This window comes from Myxine glutinosa, chromosome 7 (genome assembly GCF_964187855.1).
Source record: "Myxine glutinosa chromosome 7, kmMyxGlut1.1, whole genome shotgun sequence".
Taxonomy (NCBI): domain Eukaryota; kingdom Metazoa; phylum Chordata; class Myxini; order Myxiniformes; family Myxinidae; genus Myxine; species Myxine glutinosa.
The window spans coordinates 169429672-169444013 of record NC_136267.1 but is presented as its reverse complement, the minus strand read 5'-3'; the positions used below and the strand labels follow the sequence as shown (position 1 = coordinate 169444013).

The 14342-nt window shown below is 44.7% G+C and overlaps 1 protein-coding gene across 1 annotated transcript; it reads right to left on the bottom strand.

Moving 5' to 3' along the window:
• Positions 1-10854: 10854 nt before the first annotated feature.
• LOC144892852 (uncharacterized) lies at positions 10855-12602 on the bottom strand. The gene is made up of 2 exons (XM_078781181.1): positions 12074-12602; positions 10855-11224 (listed from the first exon to the last, which is right to left on the bottom strand). The coding sequence occupies exons 1-2, from the start codon at positions 12148-12150 to the stop codon at positions 10903-10905; spliced, it is 399 nt and encodes a 132-aa protein (XP_078637307.1). The 5' UTR covers positions 12151-12602; the 3' UTR covers positions 10855-10902.
• Between the last annotated feature and the right edge of the window lie 1740 nt (positions 12603-14342).

Sequence of the window (14342 nt, the reverse complement as noted above, 5' to 3'; positions counted from 1 at the left end):
ACTACAGCCACAAAACGTGACACATTTAATGTTCCTGTCTCTGCAAGTGCACGTTTTGGTACTCATACATGCTCTTGGGCATTTGCATGGAGGAGGCAGGTCATCGGGCCTGCACGATACTGGCAGTATCACTGGTGTTATGCCAACGTCCGTTGCTTCATACCCATACTGGAGTGGATCTGGTTTGGTGACGGCAGGAGTTGGGGCTTGCAACCACATCTTACACTGAAGAAATGCTCGCTTTATGTGTTCTCGTAGCGTTGATGAACAGCACACAAGCTGGTTGAAGTCCAGTTCTTTCTTGGAGTTGTGGTACTGCTCCCATCGATATTCATCGAAAGTGGAACAGTCGGTCTTCTTTAATCCAGACACAAGGAACTTTTCAGCATTGCTTGTTATCTGTGGTGACAGTTCTTCTACACCAAACCCTTCCAGTAGGGAGAGATCGATGGATGCTTTCAGGCCAGACAGCTTTGGACCCACCTTGCTGGTACTGTCGCAACCGCTGAGAGCATGAATGGCTGGGAGACACGACACCAAACCGTTGTCCAGTTGATCAACCAACATGTGGACTGGTACAGTTTTCTTTGTTTTCCGGTTACCAAGCTTCACGTACAGCTTTTGTAGTTGCCAGGTTGTGTTGAAGTGGAAGATGAGGTTGACAAAGACATCTGTGTCAGGCGAGTCGACCAAGACTGATTGAACCCCGTGTTTCACAACACCATCATTAATATGGAACATGATTCTGTCGTCGGCTTCTTCTTGGTTGCTTGAGAGCTCTGCGATCTGTGTTTCAGTGCCAGCTAACAGTTTCCTGCATTCACCCCCATATACTCCTCCAAAGAATATTTCCTTGTCCGACTCGACATTCTGCAGCATCCACTTGAAGACATACTCCTGCAACCGAACTTTGTTCAACATTGAGCTCCAGAACATATCAAGATCGACAGGGAGTTTCTGATTGTCAGACCCAATGGTGATTGTGATTTGTTCTGAGGAACTTCGCTGTGCCCGTTCCATTTGCTTGATTGATGATTTTTGATAAACATCAAAAATAATGTCTATTCTTGTGGACACGGAGCCAGTAGCAAGAATCCTGTTGGAAAGACTCTCAGCCAATTCCCCGAATGTGTGAAGGCCCATCTTTTTCATCGGTAGTTTACGCACAAGTGCCATGAAGTCCACTATTGTCATCTGAGCGTCACTCTTTACATTCCTCGTCTCCTGTGGAAGGCGACTGACAAGTTCCCTGGCTAAGGAGGCTTTATCGGGCTTCTTCAATTTGATGCCATCTTTACATTCAGTGGTGAGAAACTGGGATGTGCTGGTCAATTCATACTTCAGGAGTTCTAGCATGCTGTACCCTCTTTCTCTAGCATAGTCAATGTACCTAACCGTTTCCGCTGCATCCTTTTTCGCCATCGATTTCTTCGCTGTGAACGGAGTAGAAGTACGTTTCACGAAAACAGTCTTGCGGTTGGTAGGGATTGTATCATGTAGGTGCTTCTCCTTATCCTGAAATCTGGTCTCAACAAACTCTTCATAACTCTTCTCACCAATTTCCAGGCATTCAAGTAATCCGTCGACAACCTCCTGGGGAATGTCAGCTCCAGTAGAGATGTTCTGAAGTCTGATTCCAGCGTCGAACGGATTGTTGATGGATTTTATGTAATCCAGAAGGGCCTTTGCACGAACATGGCCAATCTTCGTAGAACTTGGATTGAACTCATGGTGTAGGCTCAGCTCACTGTCATCTTTGTCTCCCAAGTTGCACCATTCCAGCAGCTGTGCCACATGAAGATCTTTCTCATGCTTTAGGAGATTCCATAAGGCTACTGCTTCTTTCTGTCTGGTCATCCCAATGATACCTCCAGCAACCTTGGCGGGTTTATTGTAACACTTCTCGAGTGCCATGTCAAATCCTACTGCACTGCCTTGTCGGGTAGTGTGGTACATCACCCATCCACCATCTGTAAAGCATCTGTAGATACCCGGGAACTTCCTTTGTAGGTCCAGGCAATCTTCAAGGAACAGCGTACCCCATCTGCTATAGTTTGTCCGGCCAAACCCGAAGAACAAAGGCATGCACCTCCGCACAGCTGAAACGAAAAGATGCCAATCGCCTTGCCGAATAGAGTGTGTAAGATCTCTCAGGATAGGATACAGCTCATCCAGAAACAAGCTCCAGTACCTCACATTCTCATTACAGGGCGTTTCTTTCCATTCGGTGAAATACTTCTTCAAGTCTGCATGTAAGATCTTGCTTTCTTCCCAAATCTCTCTGAACTCTGTATGGTCACTATCTAAAGCCTGCTGCATCTTAGTTTCCATGGTCTCTATTTGCTGGTCTAATTCACAACTAGTACTGTCCTGGTCAGGTTGAAACTTCTCAAACATAAGAACTGTCATCACCTCTGATACAAGACTCATTCCCTCCTTGCCTTTGCAATAGTGACCTCCAGTCATGACACTATTCTCTACAACGAGCTTGCCAAAGGCTTCAGTCTCAATCAAAGCCAGATCAATACCGATACAGCCTAAAAACTTCCCAAGGCAAGCGATGACAATCTTCTCCATGTGAAAAGGTCCCATTCCAAGGAATATGTTACCAAACTGATCTGGCTTCAACAGCTGGATTGCAGGCTCAACGACAAAACACCCATGACCGGAATTTCTAGCCATGTCTAGACTCTAGTCTAGACTCTAGACTAAATTCTAGTCTAGACTCTAGTCTAGACTCTAGTCTTGACTCTAGTCTAGACTCTAGTCTAGTCTAGACTCTTCAGGAATCAAGTAATTGAACAATAGGAACAGGAACAGGAACAATTACGAATAATATTGTAGTTCGTAACATGTTGAAATCGGTTTTTGGCAATTATCTTAAAAACCATTGACTTTTGGATATGAAAATGTATTACTGACCCCCCATAATGTGGCCATTGCGCAAATTTTGAGTGGTCGGGCAACCTCCTAGGTCCAACGGTTCTGTAGATACAGTCACGGCAAAAAGGGGGCGTGGCCCAAAAAGGGGTGTGGCCATTTCAGCTATTTCGCCGTCAGTGGCAAATGTGTTACCAACCAAATATTGTTCCTGGACCTTCAATTAGTGGATTCCTGAAGAGTTTAGGTCTGTACAATAAAGTGCATACTCAACCACCATGAGCTACTCTAGTAAGAGATCTTACACACTCTATTCGGCAAGGCGATTGGCATCTTTTCGTTTCAGCTGTGCGGAGGTGCATGCCTTTGTTCTTCGGGTTTGGCCGGACAAACTATAGCAGATGGGGTACGCTGTTCCTTGAAGATTGCCTGGACCTACAAAGGAAGTTCCCGGGTATCTACAGATGCTTTACAGATGGTGGATGGGTGATGTACCACACTACCCGACAAGGCAGTGCAGTAGGATTTGACATGGCACTCGAGAAGTGTTACAATAAACCCGCCAAGGTTGCTGGAGGTATCATTGGGATGACCAGACAGAAAGAAGCAGTAGCCTTATGGAATCTCCTAAAGCATGAGAAAGATCTTCATGTGGCACAGCTGCTGGAATGGTGCAACTTGGGAGACAAAGATGACAGTGAGCTGAGCCTACACCATGAGTTCAATCCAAGTTCTACGAAGATTGGCCATGTTCGTGCAAAGGCCCTTCTGGATTACATAAAATCCATCAACAATCCGTTCGACGCTGGAATCAGACTTCAGAACATCTCTACTGGAGCTGACATTCCCCAGGAGGTTGTCGACGGATTACTTGAATGCCTGGAAATTGGTGAGAAGAGTTATGAAGAGTTTGTTGAGACCAGATTTCAGGATAAGGAGAAGCACCTACATGATACAATCCCTACCAACCGCAAGACTGTTTTCGTGAAACGTACTTCTACTCCGTTCACAGCGAAGAAATCGATGGCGAAAAAGGATGCAGCGGAAATGGTTAGGTACATTGACTATGCTAGAGAAAGAGGGTACAGCATGCTAGAACTCCTGAAGTATGAATTGACCAGCACATCCCAGTTCCTCACCACTGAATGTAAAGATGGCATCAAATTGAAGAAGCCCGATAAAGCCTCCTTAGCCAGGGAACTTGTCAGTCGCCTTCCACAGGAGACGAGGAATGTAAAGAGTGACGCTCAGATGACAATAGTGGACTTCATGGCACTTGTGCGTAAACTACCGATGAAAAAGATGGGCCTTCACACATTCGGGGAATTGGCTGAGAGTCTTTCCAACAGGATTCTTGCTACAGGCTCCGTGTCCACAAGAATAGACATTATTTTTGATGTTTATCAAAAATCATCAATCAAGCAAATGGAACGGGCACAGCGAAGTTCCTCAGAACAAATCACAATCACCATTGGGTCTGACAATCAGAAACTCCCTGTCGATCTTGATATGTTCTGGAGCTCAATGTTGAACAAAGTTCGGTTGCAGGAGTATGTCTTCAAGTGGATGCTGCAGAATGTCGAGTCGGACAAGGAAATATTCTTTGGAGGAGTATATGGGGGTGAATGCAGGAAACTGTTAGCTGGCACTGAAACACAGATCGCAGAGCTCTCAAGCAACCAAGAAGAAGCCGACGACAGAATCATGTTCCATATTAATGATGGTGTTGTGAAACACGGGGTTCAATCAGTCTTGGTCGACTCGCCTGACACAGATGTCTTTGTCAACCTCATCTTCCACTTCAACACAACCTGGCAACTACAAAAGCTGTACGTGAAGCTTGGTAACCGGAAAACAAAGAAAACTGTACCAGTCCACATGTTGGTTGATCAACTGGACAACGGTTTGGTGTCGTGTCTCCCAGCCATTCATGCTCTCAGCGGTTGCGACAGTACCAGCAAGGTGGGTCCAAAGCTGTCTGGCCTGAAAGCATCCATCGATCTCTCCCTACTGGAAGGGTTTGGTGTAGAAGAACTGTCACCACAGATAACAAGCAATGCTGAAAAGTTCCTTGTGTCTGGATTAAAGAAGACCGACTGTTCCACTTTCGATGAATATCGATGGGAGCAGTACCACAACTCCAAGAAAGAACTGGACTTCAACCAGCTTGTGTGCTGTTCATCAACGCTACGAGAACACATAAAGCGAGCATTTCTTCAGTGTAAGATGTGGTTGCAAGCCCCAACTCCTGCCGTCACCAAACCAGATCCACTCCAGTATGGGTATGAAGCAACGGACGTTGGCATAACACCAGTGATACTGCCAGTATCGTGCAGGCCCGATGACCTGCCTCCTCCATGCAAATGCCCAAGAGCATGTATGAGTACCAAAACGTGCACTTGCAGAGACAGGAACATTAAATGTGTCACGTTTTGTGGCTGTAGTAAAGGCGAAAAGTGTAGAAATCCAAATAAGTAAATTCCAAAATAGGATGATGCAAAAGGTATAAGTGTCATATAATGTTGTGGCCTTGGTGGTATCATACAATTGTAGTTCGTAACATGTTGAAATCGGTTTTTGGCAATTATCTTAAAAACAATTGACTTTTGGATATGAAAATGTATTACTGACCCCCCATAATGTGGCCATTGCGCAAATTTTGAGTGGTCGGGCAACCTCCTAGGTCCAACGGTTCTGTAGATACAGTCACGGCAAAAAAGGGGGCGTGGCCCAAAAAGGGGTATGGCCATTTCAGCTATTTCGCCGTCAGTGGCAAATGTGTTACCAACCAAATATTGTTCCTGGACCTTCAATTAGTGGATTCCTGAAGAGTTTAGGTCTGTACAATAAAGTGCATACTCAACCACCATGAGCTACTAGAGTATCTCAGGATAGGATACAGCTCATCCAGAAACAAGCTCCAGTACCTCACATTCTCATTACAGGCCGTTTCTTTCCATTCGGTGAAATACTTCTTCAAGTCTGCATGTAAGATCTTGCTTTCTTCCCAAATCTCTCTGAACTCTGTATGGTCACTATCTAAAGCCTGCTGCATCTTAGTTTCCATGGTCTCTATTTGCTGGTCTAATTCACAACTAGTACTGTCCTGGTCAGGTTGAAACTTCTCAAACATAAGAACTGTCATCACCTCTGATACAAGACTCATTCCCTCCTTGCCTTTGCAATAGTGACCTCCAGTCATGACACTATTCTCTACAACGAGCTTGCCAAAGGCTTCAGTCTCAATCAAAGCCAGATCAATACCGATACAGCCTAAAAACTTCCCAAGGCAAGCGATGACAATCTTCTCCATGTGAAAAGGTCCCATTCCAAGGAATATGTTACCAAACTGATCTGGCTTCAACAGCTGGATTGCAGGCTCAACGACAAAACACCCATGACCGGAATTTCTAGCCATGTCTAGACTCTAGTCTAGACTCTAGACTAAATTCTAGTCTAGACTCTAGTCTAGACTCTAGTCTTGACTCTAGTCTAGACTCTAGTCTAGTCTAGACTCTTCAGGAATCAAGTAATTGAACAATAGGAACAGGAACAGGAACAATTACGAATAATATTGTAGTTCGTAACATGTTGAAATCGGTTTTTGGCAATTATCTTAAAAACCATTGACTTTTGGATATGAAAATGTATTACTGACCCCCCATAATGTGGCCATTGCGCAAATTTTGAGTGGTCGGGCAACCTCCTAGGTCCAACGGTTCTGTAGATACAGTCACGGCAAAAAAGGGGGCGTGGCCCAAAAAGGGGTGTGGCCATTTCAGCTATTTCGCCGTCAGTGGCAAATGTGTTACCAACCAAATATTGTTCCTGGACCTTCAATTAGTGGATTCCTGAAGAGTTTAGGTCTGTACAATAAAGTGCATACTCAACCACCATGAGCTACTCTAGTACTTCTGACAAACCAGACGTGATCTGCTTAACAGAAACTTTCCTCTTTCATGATGTCTCTGATTCCTTGGTATCTCTCCCAGGTTACTCCCTCCTCCGGTATGATAGACCTGAGCCTCGTCCTGGAGGTGGGGTTGCTATCTTTATAAAAAACTCTCTTCCTCACTCGCCCTGCACTGCCCTCTCTCCACCTCACCCCCAGGAATACCTTTGGCTACGGCTTCCCCTTCGCTCCCACCTTTTGTTCATATGTGTGTTGTACCGTCCACCAAACAGTGATGACTCCATCTACATCTCGCTGTCTGAGAATATGGACCAACTTCTATCTACCCATCCCAACTCTCTCTTCCTCATATGTGGTGATTTCAACTGTCACCATGCCAGTTGGCTGGGTGTGGGTACCTCTCTCACCAGCCATGGCTCTTCAGCAAAGGACTTCTGTGACTCACTGGGACTGACACAATCTGTCAATTTCCCGACCCAGATTTCAGTCAACGGAGCATCTTCTCTTCTGGACTTGGTTATGACTAACTTCCCTGAAAATGTCTGCTGCTCTTCTTCTGCTCCAATCGGCTCTTCTGATCATGTGCTTGTTAAAGTGGACATCTCTATGACCATTCTCAGAGAGCCTCCTCAGCGTCGACGAGTCTGGCATTTCACTCAGGCCAACTGGCACGGTCTTCAAGCAGCCATCAATCATCTGGACTGGTCTCCCATCTCTACCGCCTCTGACATCAACTCATCCTGGGAATTCTTCCAAAGTAAATTGCTCTCTCTCATGCACAGATTTATCCCATCTCGTCTTCAGTTGTCATACCCTTCCTCCCGTCCATGGTACACAGAATCTTGTGGTGAGGCTATTGCCCAGAAACAACTTGCTTTCGTCTCCTGGAAAGCAAATCCAACGGAAGGAAATCTCATTTCCTTTCACAAAGCCCGAAACAAGTGTGTGTCCACCCTCAGGAGAGCCAGGAAACAATATCTCTCCGTTCTCACGACCGAACTCTCTTATCTGTCTCCTTCTTCCAAATCCTGGTGGCGTCTGGTCAAATCTGTTTCTGGTGTTTGTTCCCCCTCCATCCCCTCCCTCACTTCAAATGGCCACACGGCTGACTCCGCACGTGAAAAAGCTGAATGCCTCAACTCTGTGTTTGCCTCTAAATCTTGTGTCCCAAACCCATCCCTCTCTGTACCCAGTCGTACCCAGCTGCTCCTGGACTCTGTGTCCTTTCCTCCTGACAAGGTGGAAAAGTTTCTGTCAACCCTCGACTCGGATTCTGCAACTGGACCTGACGGCATCAGCCCACGGGTCCTAAAATCCTGTTCTTCCGCTCTTTCACTCCCTCTCTCTGTTCTCTTCACCCTCTCTTTTGCTCAAGGTCATCTTCCATCTGCTTGGAAATCTGCCAACATCACCGCTTTGCACAAAAAGGTGCAAAAACAGATCCCAGCAACTACAGACCAATCAGCCTTCTCCCAATTATCAGCAAAGTCATGGAATCCATCATTGCTTCAGATATGAAATCTTTCCTCTTCTCCAATGGCTTGATCTCTGATCATCAATTTGGTTTCAGACCTGGACACTCTACTCTGGACATGCTGCTTCTGCTTTCTCAACAATGGATGGAGGTCCTCAATGCCAAACAGGAAATTAGAGCAGTCTCCCTTGACATATCACGTGCCTTCGATACGGTCTGGCACCCCGCTCTGCTCATCAAACTCTCCTCTTTTGGTATTCATGGAAATCTCCACGCATGGCTGGCGGACTTCCTCTCTAGTCGTAGTCAACCTGTGACCCTGAATGGGTTTCTCTCATCTCCTCTTCCTGTTCAGGCTGGAGTTCCACAAGGCAGTGTTCTGGGCCCTGTGCTTTTTCTGGTCTTCATCAATGATCTCTCTGACTCTCTTGAAAATCCTCTGTATCTCTTTGCTGATGACTCTACTCTCTGTCGCTCCATTCTTCATCCCTCAGATCGGCAGTCTGCAGCCTCCTCACTCTCTGCAGACCTGGACAAAATCACAGACTGGGCAAACAAGTGGAACATGTCTTTCAATCCTGACAAATCTCACACTCTTACGATGTTTCTCCGAAAAGACCGACTGGACAACCCTCCCATCCACTTTCTGAATAATCCTCTCCAAGAAGTTCTGTCACTCAAGCTTTTGGGTCTCACTATCTGCCATGATCTTTCCTGGGAAAACCACATTTCAAATCTGGCCTCCAAAGCCAGTCGCCGACTGGGCATCCTCCGTCGTGCGAAGTCCTTCCTTGGCACACCTGAGCTCCTCACCACATACAAGGCTTTCATCCACAGCTCAATGGAATACTGCTCTCCCCTCTGGGCTGGTGCTCCTGCCTCACACCTAGCTCGTCTTCACGCTGTTGAAACCAAAGCATGCAGAATCATTGGAATCTCCCGCGATGAAGCTAACTCCAAGGGCCTCTCACTCACTCACCGCAGGCATGTTGGTGGTCTTTCCGTCTTCTACCGACTCCTCTCTGGCCTTGCCCCCCCAGCTCTCTCTGGGCTCTGTCCCGCAAATATTCCTACAGGTCGCACAAGATCTGCCTGCAACCCTCTTATGGTCAAACTGCCAAAATCAAGACTCTCTGCTCACCTTCACTCCTCCATTCCCCTTTTCTCCCACCTCTGGAACAAACTCCCTCACTCTCTTCAATCCCTCTCCACCCTCCAGGTCTTTAAAACAGCTGTTCACCACCATCTCTTATCTTCCCCCATCCAAAACCTTGATCTTTTCTACCCCTGCTAATTTCACCCCAATTCCACTTTTTTGAAATACCAACTTCTGTCCTGGAAGTCCTTGGTGTCCTTGTGTTTTATACTTCTCCCTCCCCCCCCCCCCTTCCCACGCCTCCTCCCCCCAAGCCCTCTCCCTTCCACACATCTCCCTGCTCTCAAATGTTGTGTTTGTGTGCTTCCCCTTCTCTCCCCATCTTGTCCTCCGCTCCCTCTTTTTATATATATTTTTTGTCTGGTTGATTTGTTTGTGAAGTAAATGTTAGCTCTTTCACGAGCCTCGATTCAGTCTACAAAAAAAATAATAAAAAATTGAAAGTTCCTGCAAAAGTTAATATAAAGGGGCGCCCCACATATATAGGTTAAAACTCGTCAGTAAGTAATGTAATACGGCAGATAGTTGAAATATTTGGGAGAATTGTGACTGATGATATAAGCACGAGAGTTGGCACAAAGTTAGAGTATGCCCTAAGGAAGATATTTGTCCTATGACAACAATGGCGGCCATTTTGCAGAAAAGGACAAATCTGCGATGGCCCTATAGCCAAATATCTTTCTTAGGACATACTCTGCCTGTGTGCCAAATGCCATGCTTGTATCATCAAAGGCACAATTCCTGCACCTATCTGCCATACTATGCTTTTTAAACTGTATAAATCAAATTGGCGCCCCTTGATATGAACTTTTCTAGAGCATGACTTGGTTCCTCCTAAGAACACAAGGGTAGTATGGCATACACACGAGATGTTTTTGAATGTCCCTTCTTTTCTCGAGTTTGCCACATGGCACATACCCTATATAAAGGGACCTTTTATATGTCCCTGGCATTTTCCCCAAGAATTCTGAGCAACTTTGGGAAGCTGTCAAACATGAATGGGACAATATTGACATTTCTCAGTGCAAGAAGATTCGTAAAAGTTTGATCAAAAGAATGGATTATTTAAAGAAAGCTAAGGGACTAGCTATTCCATACTGATTTCTACAGTTATTTCTGCATGTTCTGGTGTTTTTGTGGTTTTTAAAAATGTATGGTCAGCAGGTAGTTTCACGTGGATGGCTTTCTCCAGATACCAGGGGACAATCAACACAACCCGATTACACAATACCTAAACTCCAAAAAAGACGGATCACTTCAAGAATGAAAATGGGCATCAGTAAATGAGCAAGGACTGGCGGTATTTGGTCATAAGGACAATCATGGATGTGCTGCATGAGTGAACGTCGAAGTTGAGTCTTTTACAAAATAAAGGTTCAGAAAAATTACAAAGACGAAAGCGAGTTTTTTATTTCAGCTTTTACAGCCTTTTTAATGTCATTTGTAAATCTATCAAAGGAAATCAAGTATATTCACATATTAGAAGGTAATTGTCAAATTACCTTGATGCCAAAATATCTTCACCCAAAGCCCCTTAATGCCAGAGTCCCATTCATCCGTTGTTATCTCTCCCATCTCTCTCTCCACGATGTCGCCCCAGCTCTCGCTCTCATCCACCAGCTTCACACAGTTGTGTTCCACGAACCCCTTGTTGCCATCGTCCTGAGTTCCCAAATCCTTGTATCCTTCGTCGATTCTCTCTTTACCTTCGTCGTGGCATTCATTCAATACCTTTTCCCGTTTCAACCTCCTGTTTTTGCGTAAAAGTACCATCCTGCCCTTGCTCCAGCTGCGCCGGACCCTGGATGGGCACATTCAATGGACGTAGTGTTAAAGCTACATTCGAGTACAGAATTTATTTAGTAAGTTTGGGTGTTAATTTTTTGTAAAAACAACCCCAGTTCATGTGAATTCTTGAAGATAGGACAAAAAAAACTTTTCCGCAATCCTTTTTTGGTTTTGCGCAGGCTTCTATAAATCTCTGCCCATACTGGTGAGTTGTACATATCAAGCATCTTTAGGAGAACTAACAAGTTGCCAGTACCTGCACTGGATTCTAAGCGGGGTAAGGATGGAGATGGCAAAAATGCAAATGGCGTCTTCGGTCATGAGCTGGCAAGCTGGGAGCAACAATTCACTTTTATTGCCACATCTCATCCAATTCAAATGCTCCAATGGCGAGACGTGCTCCATTTGAAACAGTTTCTTCGATATATCACAAATGCGATTTGCGAAGCGAAGGTGTTTTTTTCCAGGTTGACTCTTACCGATTTGTCAGCAAGGTAATCCTGCGCCGGGAACTGCGACAGGTACAGCCACGTGGTATAAGCAGGTACTTGCAAAGAAAAAACCCCAAAATAATTGTGCTTTTAATTGGGGCGATGTTGATCAAGAGGATCATAGGAAGACTTGTTAAAGGAAAACACTTCCAATAAAAGGAAAAGGAAACAGAATTCATCGTTTCACAAAAAAAAATATATTTAATGATTTTACTCTGAAGTTCTTGTGAAAATTCAAACAAACTTATCTCAAGTCTGTTATAAAATGTTTTTTTTCTCAACTCTACGAGCATCTGTAACCGAAATAATTTGTACATAAAAACGAACTCGTGTTTAATCTTCCAGTTTCCTCACTCCAAGCACCGACTTACCTGCTTGGATGTTGCTGTCCCTCACGGCAGGTGTGTCGTGCTCCTTGTCCCGGTTCTCTTTCCAAGTGGGTTCTCATTGTTGCCCAGGATAGCTGGGTTTCATTGAATGACGAGGATAACTCAGACAAGGAACAGCTTAAACTTCATGAACACCGAGAATGATAAGCGAAGAAACATGCAGAGAAAACGCCGAATGCCGTCGTTTAATATGTGACGTCACAATGGTACTCTGATGTCATAAAGTCGCTGTGACTTTATGTATGTGTGTATGTACAGGCCGTAACCTTTTCCCATTTGAGTTATTGTCATCAAATTTTCACCAAACCTTTACTATGATAACATAGAGAAGGTATATTAACAATGTGTCAAAAGGTCAAACGTCAGCGTCACCTAAAATCATCAATTTTCACCCAATTGGCCTGAAATTTCAGGAATTTGCATATTGGTAAAATCAATTGGTTCACTAATCAAAAGGTAGGCGTCAATTATTTTTGTTTTAGATCAAAAGGTCAAAGGTCAAGGCTGCATAAAATCATTTATCTTTTTTTTTTTTTTTTCCTCCACCACAAAAGTGAATCGAGGTTGTTTTCACCCCTGTCTGTTTGTCCGTTTGTCTGTAAACAAAATATCTCAAAAGGTTGCAGACAGATTTTGACGAAACTTGGTGGACAGGGTGGCTGTCTGACAAGGACGATTCGATTCGATTTTGGTGAAGATCTGAATATGGATTCGGATATGAGAGTTATTTAACTTTTGAGTGATTCTTCACCATTGGGAGATTGGGCCAAAAACGATACCGAGCAGGATATCTCGAAAACTTATGGATGGATTTGGATGAAACTTGGTGGACCGGTTGGATGTCTGACAAAGACAAATAAATTCGATTTTGGTGAAGATCTGAATATGGATTCGGATATGAGAGTTATTTAATTTTTGAGTGATTCTTCACCATTGGGAGATTGGGCCAAAAACGATACATAGCAGGATATGTCAAAAACCTATGGATGGATTTGGATGAAACTTGGTGGACCGGTTGGATGTCTGACAAAGACAAATAAATTCGATTTTGGTGAAGATCTGAATATGGATTCGGATATGAGAATTATTTAATTTTGTAAGTGATTCTTCACCATTGGGAGATAGGGCCAAAAACGATACTTAGCAGGATATGTCAAAAACCTATGGATGGATTTGGACTAAACGTTTTGGACCGGTTGTGTGTGTGACAAGGAAGAATCGATTCAATTTTGGTGAACATCCGGATCCGGATCCAGCTATAGAATTTTTTTAAGTGATTCTTCACCATTGAGTGAGTGATATGGCCAACCAGGTGGAGGTATGCTCTGTACTGAGTGCCCTTCTAGTTATTCCCGCCAGGGAGTAATGCATTCGATCGTGTCCGTCCGTGTGTGTGTTCGTGTGTTTGTGAACAAGATATCTGGAAAAGTTCTGAACGGATTTGGATGAAAGTTGGTGGGATGATTGCCCTTGGGATAAGGAAGAATTGATTAGTTTTTGGTGAAGCTCAGGATATTATTCCGGATCCAGGAATTTTTTGAAGGATTGTTTATCATTGGAAGATAGGGATCAGCAGCGGCCACCCTCGGCGGGAGTATGCGCTCCACTGAGTGGCGTTCTAGTTTTTAACTGTTTTCGTTATTTTCGGCATACAGAAGAAGAAGAATATAACTGAATACAAATGGTCGCGGACTTTTCATTTTCACATGCTTTCTAGTTTGACATTTTTTACTTTCTTCAGTGTCCTTCATCGTGAGTAACACTCGACCCAAACAAATCCAATTGAAATCTGACGCAACAAACCCGGGCAGTGTATAATCAGTAGAGGCCTAGAGGCCTGATGTCTTCGGCCCACCAGAAAACCAAGATGGCGGCCATATGTTGTCTGGGTGTGTTGGTGGGTGGAGTCGAGCTGGTGGGTGGAGTGAAGCTGGTGGGTGGAGTCAAGCTGGTGGGTGGAGTCAAGCGACAGATGTGGGCGGAGATATCTACTTGCTGCAGCTTCTGTGAACAGATGCATCCTTCCCATATCCCATTGTAATAACATTCCCAGCTTCCTCTCCAGCTCCACAAAGGGGATGGTGTGCGGCCGAGGTATCCTGCTGGACACGACCCATGGCAGGAATAGCCGGTGTGGTTCTTGGTTCATGGTTGACAGGAATTTATTCATTCATGGAACCAGCAATAACTTGCCTACTCTACGTCCGCCAATTAATAATGTGAGTCGACTGGACACCCAGGTTAAGGTCCA